The sequence below is a fragment of the Falco rusticolus genome, chromosome 7 (genome assembly GCF_015220075.1).
Source record: "Falco rusticolus isolate bFalRus1 chromosome 7, bFalRus1.pri, whole genome shotgun sequence".
Lineage (NCBI taxonomy): Eukaryota > Metazoa > Chordata > Aves > Falconiformes > Falconidae > Falco > Falco rusticolus.
The window spans coordinates 72764373-72779964 of record NC_051193.1 but is presented as its reverse complement, the minus strand read 5'-3'; the positions used below and the strand labels follow the sequence as shown (position 1 = coordinate 72779964).

At 42.7% G+C, this 15592-nt stretch overlaps 1 protein-coding gene across 1 annotated transcript in view; it reads left to right on the top strand.

Annotated features, from left to right (window-relative positions):
• LOC119151331 (cytosolic phospholipase A2 epsilon-like) overlaps positions 1 to 14244 on the top strand; it is a 36553-nt gene extending 22309 nt beyond the window's left edge. Inside the window, exons 5-20 of the mRNA XM_037395139.1 lie at positions 977 to 1017; positions 1442 to 1484; positions 2240 to 2303; positions 2885 to 3048; positions 3323 to 3415; positions 3947 to 3984; positions 4665 to 4800; positions 6236 to 6372; positions 6863 to 7085; positions 7647 to 7761; positions 8302 to 8439; positions 10336 to 10443; positions 11470 to 11664; positions 12070 to 12236; positions 13454 to 13640; positions 13861 to 14244. Coding sequence (XP_037251036.1) covers positions 977 to 1017; positions 1442 to 1484; positions 2240 to 2303; positions 2885 to 3048; positions 3323 to 3415; positions 3947 to 3984; positions 4665 to 4800; positions 6236 to 6372; positions 6863 to 7085; positions 7647 to 7761; positions 8302 to 8439; positions 10336 to 10443; positions 11470 to 11664; positions 12070 to 12236; positions 13454 to 13640; positions 13861 to 14069 — 2058 coding nt within the window. The 3' untranslated portion in view covers positions 14070 to 14244. The remainder of the gene's footprint in view (positions 1 to 976; positions 1018 to 1441; positions 1485 to 2239; positions 2304 to 2884; positions 3049 to 3322; positions 3416 to 3946; positions 3985 to 4664; positions 4801 to 6235; positions 6373 to 6862; positions 7086 to 7646; positions 7762 to 8301; positions 8440 to 10335; positions 10444 to 11469; positions 11665 to 12069; positions 12237 to 13453; positions 13641 to 13860) is intronic.
• The last annotated feature ends 1348 nt before the right edge of the window (positions 14245 to 15592 follow it).

Here is a 15592-nt window from a genome sequence, read left to right as displayed (position 1 = left end):
TCCTGTAAAATACCTTCCAAACCTTGTTCAGCAAAGTGGATAAGGTTTACCTCCCTACCTTGGACATAATCCTGCAGGCTTTTACTAGCTTCTCAACTCTCTTAGCAGGGTTTTTCTGACACCAGAGTTCCCTTTCTCCCGCCCCTCTTTCTTGACTCCATTGCTCAAATAGGTTTTATTGGAGATTAAAGACTTCATCGCTGTTGCACAATGATTCTCTGTTACGATTTCTTTTCCTGGGTCCAGCATTTGTGAGTTTGGACATACATGTTGGAGTTTTCACTTTAAAACTGATACCCTGCCCTGTAGTTCTTTTCTGTATACTTGAATATAAAAAAAAGGTCCATGCTGAGGTGCTAAAGCCCATTGATGGCCAATTACTGTAATTATCTCGTTCCTTCAGTTTGCCTGAACATGATGACTTCAACATGGGATCTGGATGTCCGATTTAGATCAGTTTATAGATTTGCTGTTTCACTGACTTTTCTTACAGGATATGTATCTGCATTCAGCTCCACGGTGATATCGACAGGTAGTCTATAGTAACTTGCCTGGTGGCTGGTCAGTGCATTGTCTGTGTTATAGGAGTCATGATCAGAAGAATTGAGAATGCCCTCTGCTCTACAACAGTATCAGTCTTCTGATAATGTTACCTAGAAAAAAACAAGGCTTTAAACAGTTTCAAGCCAACAGTTATTGCAGGCTTAGGACTGCAGATCGCCTGTGTGACTGCCTTACTCTGCTTCACCACCGAACAAAGCGCAGTCAACCTGGGGATTGGTGGTTAAAGAGGCAGGGGGAACACTTTCCAAAATCACTCTTAAGTCAATTGCTTTCACTCGTCTGAGCAAACCCTAGAGCAGGAGGGAAATTCGATTTGAAGACCTGTTTCAGGAGCCAGAATAATCATTGACAACCATAGCTAGTGGGAAACAAAAATTAATTCAAATGCTTATAATAAATAAATCTTTTACAGACACAAGAGACACTGGAGGTGGAGTTTGCATCAGAGAGCATGTGAGTAAAACCGACATGGGACCAAGGAACTGTCCTTAGCAAAAGCAAGCAGTCAAACACACACTAGCATTTAGCATAGTATAGTTTAAAATGCACAGCATCACAGCAACAGCTGGTGTTTATCAAGTTAGTTGCATATTACCTAAAACTCTGTGTTTCTTATCTACCAAGAATCATCTTGGATACTAATTTGTCCCATTATTTGCTGGACAAGGGAGAAGGTTAACAGGAACTGCACCCACTGTGCCTATGACTGCTATTGTTTACCAATATCATTAAAAAAATAAGGAAGACACATTTCAGATGTCTCCCAAAATTAAAGATCAGTGACATGTTTGAGACTATGCTGGGCATTAAGGAACGTATTTAAGGATGTACTTAGGTCGTATTAGTTCTGATAGCATTTTTTTTCTCTCTCTTTCAGTCCAGTCCCTCCTGAAAAGCTGGTCACTAATGGTGTATTAGTGGTAATTTTAAACTGTTTCTCTTCTATGTTCATTTTCACACTAGTGATGGGAGCGGTAAATCCGGCAGATGCCCCAGTACCTCACTGCAGGCAGGGCTGGAGGGGAGAGAGAGGGGGGTTGGACGCTGACAGCCGCCCTGTTACACTGCTCCCTGCAGGAGGGTGTGTTAGGAAAGGGTGAGCATAGTCCCTGGGGGTACCAGAGACCTGTCCACCAGCAGCAGCTTGCAGCAAGCCTTTTGGTGAAGTCGGAGGTGCTTTCATTGACTTACTGCCTCTGTGTTGTGCCCTCAGGGGACTTCCCTTGGGACCCCCTCATGACCATCCTGGCTCTCCCACCTCCATAGGATGATGCGGAAGTTGCTTTCTTGACTGTCCCTAGCTCACTGTTTGGAGGAGTTAGCACCTGGCTGTTCAGCTGCACCACAGCAAGGGCAGCCCTGGATTTGGCCAACCCAATCAGCCTGCCCTTGGCTGGCTCCAGCACCCTCCCATTCCTGCCCCTGTTACTTCCCCTCCCTTAGCAGTCCCGTCCCCACGGACAGACCACAGCACACAGCTATTTTTCTTTCAGCTGAAAGAATCTTGGCATATTTTCAGAGTGCCAAGGTCTTTCTCTTGACAGCCTATCAAACACAGGGCAGACAGTCTTCCAGACCCCAGGGACTCACGTAGCCAGAGACAGGCAGAAGTGAAGTGACTCAGATGTGGCATGTTATATATGCTTAATTTGCTTCTCATTCATCCCTGCTACAGTCTCGTGAAATTTCCTGCTTGGAAGTCCTGGTGGGCAAGAGACAGATGAAGAAAGAACCTTCAGGTTAGACCTTAAATTAGAAATAAAAAAACTTATTTTACAGTAAACTGAAAATTTCTCTCTCTCTCTTTTTTTTTCTTTTTTTTTTTTTTTTTTTTTTTTTGGTCATTTTCTTATCCGGCAATGTTGTTCTTATAATTAGAGCACAGGAACTAGATGGTTAGGAGTATATACGGGATCATAGACCCAACAGCTATAGTGTGTCTGTGCTAACTAACTATAAAAACTGGACTTTGAAGTTAAAGTAAATGATTAGAGTAATAACGAATCATATTAGTGCTGTAAAGTAGAAGTAAATACATATTTCTATCTCAGTAATATAATTTTTGCCTGATTTGGCTGTATGTCTGAGTTCTTAAAACAGCTTCTGGTGTTTTATAAGCTCTTTGCTTTCTTTTTCTTTCTTCTTTTTTTGTTTGTTTTCTTTTTTGTCCTTTCCTTCTTCCTGGATAAATAGAGTCTGGGAGCTTTTAAGCGTTGTTGAATGTTTTATATATAAAAATGACTTCTGAATGACCATTTAATGTTCTCTTTCTGAGATCATAGTCATTAACTTCTCTGTGTGCTTTTCACATCTTTTTTAGAAAAAGACTTACTGTTTTCAGTGAAGGGATCCTACGAAGAGAGCCAGACCCTGTTCCTGGGCTCTTCCCGGCAGCCTGTGGGGCCCCTGGACTTCCATTACATCAAGTACAGCCTGTCAGAGCTACACGTGGCTCTAGTGGAGAAGAAATCTCTTTTCTGCTCGGTATGTGATTGTCTGCTTGCGTAAGCACAATAAACTCATGGTTTCCCATACCTGACTGAGGCAAATGAAGAGAATTTGTATTTTTAATTAAAAGTCATATTTTGTGATCTTCTGCTCGGGAAGAGCACTGTGTGCCATAAGGCACCTAAATATTAGATGCCAATTTGGAAGCTGCTGAATGGTGACCCCACTTGAAAAAATAAGTTGGAGACAGTAATTTTTTTTTTTGTGATGTATACATTAATTATTGTTCTACATTATAATTATATTTCAGTGTACCTCAGGTGAAGAGAAAAAAGACTGCCCTGCATCCCTCACTATTCCTCTGGATTCACTTCCCTTCAAGGAGAAAGTAACAGTAGCAGAGGTGATTGATACCAACTTTTTAGGATAAATGTGAAGCTATGGACCAAAGATCAGTGGTCCAGTGATCAATGGGCAGGTGTTAATTAGATCAGTGAAGTGGGGGGTTAGATACGTAATTGCTAGTGCCTTTACATTCCTAACAGAGATGGTTATGGATCGGTACATTTTCATATGAACCAAGTAGAATCAAAAATGACAGCCAAATATTTGACAGAGGGGTTTCTGTGACTGATGACTTTTAGCTGGGGGACTAATGCAGGTCAAAGCAAATGCAAATGACGAGGCAAGATGGGGCACACTGGCAGAGCTGATGCTGGTTTTTGCTGTATCCTACTCTTTGTATCTTTGGTATAAAACGATTTAAAGAAAATAAAGTGGAGTTGGAGAAGTTTAAAAATTGTATGGATTTTCTGATTGTAATGGCTTTGTGGCTCCAACATGGCTCTTAGAAAAAGTGAGGGGCTTAGATGCTGACTGAACGGTAAGGACATGAAACCACCTCCAGTGCTTATATTGTATTTTTTTTTTCTAGGATGAAACAGTCAATTTACAGGTGAAGTCAAATGACTGGTAAGAAATTCTGTCTTTCGGGTTTTGTGGTTGTGAAAAAAAGATGCTGCCCAGTTTTTTTGCCTTCTTACCTTTTTCTGCAACTAAGGAAGACAGTATTTAGTTGGTGACAATGTTTACCCCTATTTACCCCATGTTAGTTACCCATGTCCAGAAGGTGAACGTTGTTAACTCTGCTGGGCAAAATTTCCTGTTACGCTACTATGCAAGAGTTATGCAAGTTTGGATGGGGAGAATAATCTCTTCTGGCTGAAAAATCCATGGAGCTATGAGTTTAGAAAAATACGTGTTTACAACTCACTTTCCTTACCTGTAAAGAATCCAGACTATCTATATATTATTTATTTATCTGTATTTATAAACCCTGGAGGTCTTCAGGCAACAAATTCTAGGTATTCCCTTTATAGTATCTATATATGGGTTGCAGTATTTATGTTAGACACTTCTTGAAAAATCAGCATAGCAACAAATACTTCTTTTTTTTTCTGTAAGACTTTACAACTCTTTAACTTTCTCAGCTTTTTCTCTACCTTGTCTGTACCATCTGTGGTGTGCTTTTGTGGGGCCACAATAGCAGCTTTTCTAAGCCTAGTATTAGACTTTGCAACTTGTAAGTACAGGTCTAGACATTAATTATAAATGATCACACACATCCTGTTTAACCCTGGACTTTGTTTGAGGTCAAGAAACTTAGATGTTCGTTTGGAGTTTGATCTGTGTATGCAGGAGAAAATTTTCCTACAGAAACGAAGGAAGTTTGTGGCTTCTGCTCTGAAAAAAGCACTTCATTTAGAGCAAGACCTACAAGACCATGAGGTATGGGGAGCACCACAGGGACTGGACCATGCTGTCTAACAGGAATGTGTTATGCTTGTAGCCGTTTGCATTATTGTTCCTTAACCAGCCCTACTGTATTCAGTGCCGAATGTAGAGTGTCTTTAGATGAAATGGTGTGAGAGCATGGGTGGTACTAAAGCCACTTGCTACGTTTGCTCAGAAAACAGAATGCCATAAATCAGCATTTCTTCCCTGCCTTCTTTCTTTTTCATCTGTAAATTACAGACCTGGATAGTTCTGCTGTCTTAGCTGAGCATTCAACCCAAGGCCCCCTATGGTGTTTTATATTACCAGGTTTTGGAGGGGGGAAAACCTAACAGTTAGTGATACATAACACTGACTGATGGGAATGTTTCTTATCACAGACTCTGTCCTCTGGTGCTTATTGTCTCAGCTGCATTGTCACTCAAACAGCACACAGACATTCAACATTTGTCTCTTAGCTGTCTGAGCGAGTTAGGATTTGTATTTGTATGTGTCCATGCTGGCATGGGGATGGTGGGTACTTTAGGGAGGGAACATGGTCTGTGATCAAGCACTTCAGAAATGGAGAAGTTTCCGTTTTGAGAGGGTTTTTTTACCTGTGCTTTTCCCTTTGTCCAGGACAGCTGGACCAAAGGCATACTAAATGTTACACAACAGAATGGCTTTGGATCCTATAAATTACGTCCCCGCTTACAAACTGATCACATCAGTATATTGTTTAGGGGAAGTACTTCTAACTACTAATCTCAGACTTTTGAACAAGATAATTTTTCTTATAGGCAGGTAAACCCAAATCAGAATACTTTGCTTTGACCTGAAATGCTTGATTTGATTCAGGTTGCTGCTGAGTATTTTCCTTGATGCAGTTGTCTGGAAATGTGTATTGGAAGTGTCATTAGACTCCTCTTCTCTCAGTGGGTTCCTTGGAGGGATTTGTCTTCCTGTAACAGTTTAGATTTCCATGCAATTAGGTTTTGTGGTTCTTCACTGCAATTATATACTCTAGGTACGTTATAGGAAATGTAATCTAGTCGTTATACTTGACTTACAAGAGAGGATGAGTTCTGCTTGTTCTCAGAGTAGAGCTTTCCTGAGATGATGTTCCACTAAAGAAAATGCAGTCTAATATTGAAATGCCTTAAACCAGCAAGTTTTTAGCTGTTTTGGTAAGCCAGCATATAACAATTCAGAATCAAATTGATTGATTTTGATAAAAGTTGTCAAAATTAGGTAATGACAGAAACTTTTAGTTTCATTATTATTTTGCTGTGCAAAATACCAGGTTTTCATCTTTTTCTCCCCTTCTTGGGGAACTGGTGAAATGTTGGAATTTCCTGTGGGACAGAAGTGCTGCAGTTTACTCGGGTCTGATCACATGTGCTGGTAAACTAGGTTGTTGCTTACCAGTGCTGTGTTGATGTTCAAACAGGTGCCAGTTGTAGCAGTCATGACAACAGGTGGCGGCACCCGGGCACTGACATCTCTGTTAGGCAACCTGTTGGGTCTTCAGAAGCTGGATCTCTTAGATGCTATTTCGTACATCACTGGGTCATCTGGTTCCACATGGTAAGGAGATCCTGAGCGAAGACATAATTTGCCACCGTTATCATCTGCTGTGTGAGACTCCTGTAAGAGAAACTTACTCTCTTGGTTTTGGTAAAGGTGTACTACTGCAGTCTTGAGCTTTTTTATTGCTGTATTAGGAAAACATGGCCTGAGCCAGCATGTGGTCTAGGCACTGCTTGCGGGGACTGACATTTTCCTTGACCCCTAGCTTCATCTCTAGGATCTTTCCTAGTGAGTGACCCTCACGTGAATCACAGCCTTGTGCATACACCTACAGGACACAGAGGGGTGTTTTGCAAGTCCTCAGGTTTCAGTAGTGATTTGAGGGGTCTTCTGAATCGAAAAATCTTTTCCCTTCAATAATAAACTGAGCCCAAACAGTGTTTTTAATGAACTTCACCTAGTTCATTTGATGTGATCCTTAAATCCAAGTCTAAAAAGTGAAAGCCTCTCAAGCATATGACAACGTACTTCCTTTCTTTTTTCCCAGGACCTTGTCACATTTGTATCAGAATGCTGACTGGTCACACAAGGATCTCTCCAGACCAATTGGTGAAGTCCGCAGACATATGACCAAGTGCAAGCTAAGCTGCTTCTCCCTGGAGAGTCTGAAGTACTATCACAAGGAGCTAAAACTGCGGAAGCAAGAGGGATACCAGATTTCTAGTGTTGATTTTTGGGGGCTTCTACTGGAAAAAGCATTAAGTGATGGGGTAGCGTGTCTATGCTTTCCCTAACAGCTACTGAATACTGTTGTGTGGAAAATGAAGCTCCAGTGACAGATGCTAGCTTGAGAGCATTCCAACATTATCCAGCAGATGATTTCTGCTGACTGACAAAGGGGATTTGTCCCCACATATCTCTCAACACGTTAGTGGCCAAGGGATATTCTGTAGAGCAGAAAACCTATGTCTCCTTCCTACCAGTATGAGCATCTGAGCACCTAACAGTAGAGTCCTGCTCTTGGTTTCTTTTGCTCTTTTCCTCCCTTTGAGAACTTAAATAATTCAGGTAAAGTGGATGCATTTACTGGGAAGAATGAGAGACCGTTGTACCAGTGTCCTACAGCTCACCTGTAGTTAAACAAGCTTATGTGGATGTGCAAATGTTTAGATCACTCCTTAGCTAAAAAAAAATGTCTGGGCACAAAATGAGTGGAGAGAATAAGAAAATGGAGATGGAAACAGTTGTGTACTTTGCTGTAATCTGGCAAGCCCATACACTATGCCAAGAAGGTCCCTTGGTTTTGCTCTTTGTTTCTGGTCGCTTCACAGAAAAACAACCACAGACTCTCAGATGAGCGACAGGCATTGAGTCAGGGTCAGAATCCCTTACCTATCTACATGATCCTCAACATCAAGGAAGACTACAGCCTTTCAGAGTTCAAAGGTGATGGCAAAACTGAGCTGTATCTCAACTTGGTTGGTGTTCAAACGGTCTGCATTCTCAGTTACTGCATGTCCTGCAACCCCTTGCGCTGCTGAACCATGGCATTCATAAACAGTTCCTTTTCCTCCTTAACTTCCTCTTCCATTTCTAGACTTTGTGCCTAGGCTCCGGGAGGAACCCATCTTCTGTGGGGCAGGAGAAATCTGGGGGAGGTGCTTAAGGACAGCCAAGGTACTGATAAGTCAAAGCCTTAGCTCCACATGTGGGGTAACTTAGGCTGACCCTTTTTGGTACAAACTTTGCTTATGTCCTGTCTGGAGAGACTTGTTGGAAGTTCTGAAGGGAACAAGTTTGGGAAACATTACTGAGTGGGTGGCTGAAACTGGCTGAATGATAATGCCTTACCCCGAGGAACGCCAGCCTGTGGTCACACTGCTGACAGGGCTTCTCCTGCACCTGCTTCCTTATCAGTTCAGAGTCCTTTCTGCAGGGAGGCAGGGATAGGATTGAGATTTAAAAGTTCATTTTGTGCCTCTGCAGAGTGGGTAGAGTTCACCCCTTATGAGGTCGGGTTCTTAAAATACGGCGCCTTCATTCGTGCAGAGGATTTTGGCAGCAAGTTCTTCATGGGTCGCCTGATGAAGAAGCTCCCTGAATCTCGCATCTGTTTTATGAAAGGTGATATGCTCCCCTGCAAAAGTCTGAATTGCATACAAATGGACTTTATTTTTCATATAACACAGATCCTGCATATTGCAGCCAGTGCCCTGCAAATCCAGAACCTTGAGATGCTGGAGAGCACACTGAAGAAGAGATCCCTTCATGCTTTCCATTTTCTTGTGTTTTCCCATTAAGCACTCTGTGCTGACTGCCAGAGGTAGGAGGTAGGCTACAGAGCTAGGTGGGACTGCAGAGCCGCCTTCTGGGAAGGTCGTGCCTCCTTTCCAGTTTTGCAAGGACAGTGGTGTGGTGTGTTTGCACCGAGGTGGCTGGGCAGCGAGCACACCCAGCATGTCCAGTCTGGGCTAAGCTCCGCCTCAGCACCCCAGTTGGGCTGGCGACCCCACAGCCGTGGCCTGTCTTCAGACCGTGTCGAGTCGAGGGTTAAAGCAAGGTTGCCACCTACTGACACAGCGTGTAATGCCCTCCTGGGTGGCGATTAACGCGTACTAGTAGTTACTGTGTGAGTAGTTAAGGACAAAAACAAGGTGTAGTTTGCAGGGGGAGGTAAGGCCTTTGGAAAGAGCAGTGGCTAGAGGAAAAGACTGGATGAGCTTGTGGAGGTACGAGGCCCTCAGGTTTCCAGGAGAAAGGCTGGGGTGTGTAAGAGCTCGTCTGCTATTTTCAGCTCTGTCAGCCTAGTAAAAGATCCCGTCTGTCCTCGTAGTTCTTACTTCAGCGAATACAGGCACCGTGAAAATTCAGTGCAAGAGATGAGGGAAACATTTCTATGTAATTAGGACCAAGCTCTGGGGGACAGCAGCGTCAAATGCACGAGCAGTGTGTAGCTCCTGGAGCTCAGGGAGCTGGAAGGGTTATGGAGCAAGAAGGCACCAAGTGAAGACAGGAGAAGCGAGAGGAGTTGCCTTCTCACAGCCGGCCTAGACAGAAGCTCCTTGAGCTGCAGGGAGATGAGGTTGGGCTCACAGAAACCAGCCAGTAACTACCTGCAGATGAACCCTGGCTGCCAGCTAAGCGTAGAGCCAGAGAGCCCCTATCCGATTTCTTAATTATGTATTTCTAAGGTCTCTCAAGCATGTCCCATTCTTATGGGGAATTCCTGTGAAGCAGAAGACCCTTGGCTTCCTGTCCCACTTCACAAATGAGCCAAATTTAAAAGAGAATTATATTTCTGCTACTGAATTATGGAATACATAATTGTTGCATTGTGCACTTCGAATTATTGCATCCTCGGCGACATACGGCTTTTGCAAAGCTGTCACTGGTAGAGGTTGTCAAGGCAAAGCTCCGTGATTCCTTCTCTGGCACAGTCCCCCTCAGGGCCTGCGGCAGAGCTGTGGAGGAAGAAATGCTTTTCAAGATCCAAGAGGCTTTTGGAGATTTCTGCACTGAGGAGACATTTTTAGATGTTCTTTTGAAGTGGGAGGGCAAAAGTGGAAGAACTTGCTCTAGCTTACTGCTCTGCAGACTGTGCCAAACTGTGCTTTAACCACTTGAGTCTTGGTGGTTCAGGAGCAGCCTTCAAGCCTTTAGCTGACTATAAGTTTGTATACAACACAGATTGCAGACCAAAGCCTTATTTTATGGGAAACAGTGTGGTTTTGCTCTCTGATGACAGTTGCTTGTAGGACAGAAAATGTGGGTTTGCAGTGCACCAGCAGCAGCTGTCCATGACAGCGAGTTGCAGTGCCTGGGGCCTGGCGCAGCACTGAACACCGCTCAGGTCCCTCTTTGAGGACAGAATGTGAGTTGCTGCCAAAGAACTTCATACAGTTTTTGGTGAGAGTTTGGAAATGTTGAGGCTTTCAGAAAGCTGAAAGGTTATTTTTTAAAAAGGATATTTTCCATTAAAATGTCTCCAAAGCAGTTTCCGTGTTCTCTACCATTGCACAGGCCTGTGGAGCAATGTCTTTTCCTACAACCTGCTGGATGCCTGGCATTCATCGGATCCTACGGAAAGGTGCTTACCGAGGTGTACCCAGCACAGGACGGTTGATGTTGGTTGGTTACGCTTCTGCTTCTACTTTACCCACTGTCTTGTGAATGTTTAAGTGAATGTTAACATTCAGGGGCATATAGTGTGAAGGCTTTTTAAATCTTAAAACTGAGGCCAGTGCTGCACTGCTCCCCTCCCCACACCCCGAGGTCTCATGTTGTCAGCTATATCTAATTAGGTTTCCTCTGAATTAATTCACAGCAATGTTATTTCCGTTAGTCTCCCTTGGACTGAATTTATGCAAGTGATGATTTGCCACCAACTATAAAACTACTGAGGTTTTTTAACAGATCATCTTTGCCAGGAGCCTTTTAGTGAACCTACATGTTGTAACAAATGTCTCGGTGCTGTGTTTTCTGTCTGCCTTGGCAGATGGTACTTTTCTTACATTGCTGTTGAAGGGTTGGATATATCAGTTATGGGGAACTCCATTTCAACTTTCTTAGATCTTGTTGCAAACCTGTGTTCTGCTTAGAGATGCTGGCTGTCCTTCCTGTGTTCAGATGTGGTTAGCGAGTTTGATTTATGGGCTTTCTCATCACTTTCTCCATGTAAGTGTTGCAGAACCCTGAGCTCAGTAAATGCCCGTGATAGAAAGTCATTGTCCCTGTTTTCCAATCACGTGAGGTGCCATTTAGCACAACTCTTTCTCTGCTCTTTTCTGAGCAGAGTATCTAAGTCTCCTGATGGCATTTTTTTTTTTTTTAAAGCCAATTTGGACTGATTTTGAAATAAGCTGGTCCAGATTCTCAACCTAACCCGACCTTCAGACAGGGAATCCACCTATGACTTCTATCAAGCAGTAGATCACTTTTTCCTGTCCTAGGAAGTTTGTGGCCACTCTGTTTTTCATGGAATATGTTTTGCTGTAGATGGATTTTTGTTATTGTTCCTACTTTGACATTGATTTGATTGAATTTTGCCATGCCTTATTAAGTTCTTCTTTCCTGTAGCTAATAGCAGGTGCTTTTTGGTGTTTTAAGTACTGCAAAGAACTGTATCAGAACAACTTGTTCATCTCCTCTGTCCAGAAGGAGATGAGCCTTCCTCACCAGCCAGGAGCCATGAGTTGGAGACTTACTTAGTCACCCCTGAATGTGGCATCATGGGCATCATTCGGCAGGTCCTGACTGAGCGGGTGATGGTTTCAAAGTTCTACAACTTCCTGAAGGGATTTCAGATGCACAATGAATACCTTCAGAGCAAAAGCTTCTGTATATGGAAAGGTAAACATACCTGAATATTAATTTTTGTCCACTCAGGTGGTTCGTGTTTTCATCAGTGAAGGCAGAGGATGAGCAGGCTTTATTATTCACTTTGGAAAAAAAATTCAAGATAACTAGTTAAATTTCATCTATTCAAATCAGCTCCAAAAAGTCCCTTGATTCCAGGGAAGGGCAAGTATTGCTCATCAGGGATGGAATAAGAACAGCATGAGAAGTGAAGGAGCTCTTGTCTCCTTATCTTGGACAGGTTTGTCTTTTCTGTGTCAAGGCTGGGCTCCTATAGTGTGGCAGAGTCTTGTAAAGGAAGAGTAATGGGGAGACAAGGCATTTTTCACTCCCGTATTAGCCAAACAACAGATATATTACTTCTTCAGCAAACGACTCATCGTAAGTATTTTCTTTTAGATACTGTACTAGAGAATTTCCCCAACCAGCTGACAGAAACTGCAGAGTTCATGTGCCTGGCAGACACGGCGGGATACATCGATATTAGCTACCCACCGCTTATGAGGCCAGAGAGGAAAGTGGATGTTGTCCTACACTTAAACTACTCTTCTGGATCGCAGACATTGGTGCAGTGACCACTCTATCTTCTTTGATAATAACTGCTGTCTTTTATCCTTTTTAGCCTTCTTTAACTCCTAAGGAGTCAGAATAATTTTATGTAGAAGAAACTGGTTCTGGGAGAAAAGGATTCTTGGTGTACAGCTCCCATTCTGTAGATGCCTAGGTCTGTCACTGATGCTGGTATACCATGGCAGATCCCCTAAGGAGAACAGAAGTAGTACCAGTTTTCTATATCCTTTATTGTAATTTCTAAATCCTTTATTGTAATTAACCCTCTGATAGGTAAATACTATCTCTTAGACCTGTGTGCTCCTGGGATCTCAGTACTGCTGTCAACACTATTCTCCATATGGAGTGTTTCTCTGGAAACAGTACCACCACTGGTGAACTTGTTTTGTTTGTCTTGTGGTAGCCATCTAAAGATATCCACATACAGTTGAATTAGAAGTAATTTGTCCATTTGTCTTTAGAACAGTAACTGGATTTTTTTTTTCTAAATTGTGGAGCAGAATTGTCCTTTGATGCCTTATCTGCTGTTTCAAATACCAGCTAATAACCTGGTCTATAATTCCTGTTACTAGATATGGATAAGACAGAAGTTCCTGAAGACTAGAATTTTTGTATTTGCCACAGATTCAGGAACAAAAATCCTATTTTCAGAATGACTTACACACCCGTGAGCTTAAATTAACATTTCAGTCAGGACAGTGTTTGCTCCCAGATGCCTACATCACTTTTCACAACCATCTTAAGGCATCTGAGACAGAGGCTTTAAAATATTTCATGCCAAGTCAACCAAATGTTTGTACCTTTGTGAATCCATGTTTTAAAATGGTACCATTTCAGATTCCTGTCTGTTCTGCTCATTTCTGGGTTTTCTCCAGTAAGGGGCTTGTTTCTGTGTCCTAGGAGGCTAGGCTGCCCTCACCCACAGCCATGAACATCTTATTTGTGTTTCAGATAAAGGTGGAGGAGGAGGAGGAGGAGGAGGAGGAGGTAGGACAGCAGTCAGGAGTGCAAGTTGGAGGCTGGGTCCTGAACTGTTGTTCTGTTAATAACTAGTACTTAATACCTTGTGCACAAGACAGGCCAGAAGAAACACTGACAGGGAACACTGTTCCTGGATCTTTGTGAAGACCTTTTGGTAGATGTGTTGTGTGTTGGGAAAAGCTGGGGGGTGGCAGAATCTCTGATCTTTTTTTTTTTTTCTGCCTGAATGCAGCCTTTGGAAGAAGCCTCCAAGTACTTCCTAAAGCAGGGAATCCCATTTCCCAAAATCCACCTGAGTGAAGAAGAAAAGAAAAATCTAAAGGAGTGCTACATCTTCGAAGACACGGAGACCCCAGAGGCACCGACAGTGGTGTTTTTCCCACTGGTGAATGACACCTTCAGAAAATACAAAGAGCCTGGTAAGCCATGGGACAGAGACGGTTGTCCCACCACCTGGTCACCCTTTGGCTGTGTCAGGATGGGAGACGTGGTCTAGCATGGTCCCCTCCCTCCCTGCTGTGGCTCCCACGGGAGAGAAATGCGAGTGCCCGGCTAGCGAGGAGCAATGCTATGCTGTGCCTGGAGATCAGGATGCAGGGTCACAGCTACACCCCATTGTCACCTTTCTTTGTTTATCAGGTGTGGAGCGCAGCCCTGCTGAGATGGTGCAGGGCAACGTGGACGTTTCCAGCATCTTTTCCCCATACTGCTTAAACAGCTTTACCTACACAGAGGAAGAGTTTGACAAGCTGGTAGAACTGACCAGCTACAACATACAGAACAACAAACATCTGATCCTTCAGGCTTTGAATTCAGCCATAGAGCAGAAACGACAGCACAGAAAATAAACACTGACCTGAGTTTCAGAAAGATACCAGTATTGTTTTTCTTTTTCCCTGCAGAAGAATCAAGACCTGTTTGTGAATGCGCATGATGGACTGGGGAAAGTACAAAGGCTTGTTTTGGCCTGTGGTTCCACTCCACCATGTGGTGATCCTAGATAAACTGTTCAAATAAAATCATTATTAGTCTCATGCTTTATTTATGTGGGTTTTCACTGCTGGTGAACATCTTTTTCATGTTCATACATGTATGTGCAGTAAATCAAAGGTTACAAAGTATGGAGCTTACTGACAAGTTTTTTAAATGCATGAATGTGGGACAGCAATACAAATTCTTTCAAAATTTACCACTCTAGAAGTTACATGTGAAGACAAATGAGCTACGGATATTTAATTTATTCCACATCTAGTGCAATAGAAAAAGACATAATAAATGTGGACAATTCAAAAGAAAAAGAGGAAACTATTTTCATACAGTGTCAGCAAGAAATATTGTTAGAAATAACATGCAAAATTAAACATAAAAGATACTGAAAATCTGAGATTTCACATGGAAAATACAAATTTTCTATACTTCTGAATTTACAGGTTTTGTTACATGAGCAATATTTAGGTTGGGAGAATCCTTTGGAAGTGACTGTTTCAGAGCCTGTTGTGCATTGGGATCAGCTTTTCTGGTGTGTGCCAAAGTACCTAACCCCCAGGGTTGTGCTTTCCGCTGAACACTCACGGTATTTAGAGGATCCAGGTCAGCGTCTGCATCCAATTAATTTCAACAGGTTTAGTAGTATTTCTTTTTACTATAGGATGGGATGCTGTGATTAAAAACATCAAACAACCGAAAGAGATTCAGATTTTGTTGTGAAAAGGCAAGCTAAGTGCTTTACACTGATATTCACAGGTAATTCATGGGTAGCTGCATGGCTTTGTCAGTCCTTGACTGTATACAGGCAACACAGGATGTGACTACTATAAATAGCGCAAGGCAATTTGTTGAAACTGCTTATCTTTGAGATAAAGACTAAAAAAATTATTTGCTTTATGGAGGACTTAAATAATGCAAATACTCTGTAAACCTGTTCATTACAACAAGGATACTAATCTAAAAAAAAGATACAATGCTTCAGAGGCAGTATGAGCTGCCCCTAATTAATTCAGATTTCGATGAAATGCAGTAACTTGTCTGTGCTGAAGTAACATGTATTGGCAAACACAGAGCTATGGATAATGAAATGTAGCCTGGATTCAAAACAAAACACAAACCTCTAAAAGGCTGAAAATTTCTCTTCCCTTATGCTGTCATCACCTGTTTGTCTCCCCTCCTTCAAGCATTCCTTTATGCCCAGCCTTCCTCTAACCTTTGCCTCCTTTAGCCTCCCACGCTCACCTCAGAGGACCTCAGCAGCACCACCACACACATACCCCCGGGATGGCGTGCCCTTGCCCCAGCTGCTTTTCCCATCCCTTGCACCTCCATCCAATTTGCAGCCCTGGTTCCAACCTCTGGCGTGCTGAAATGGCTGTTTACT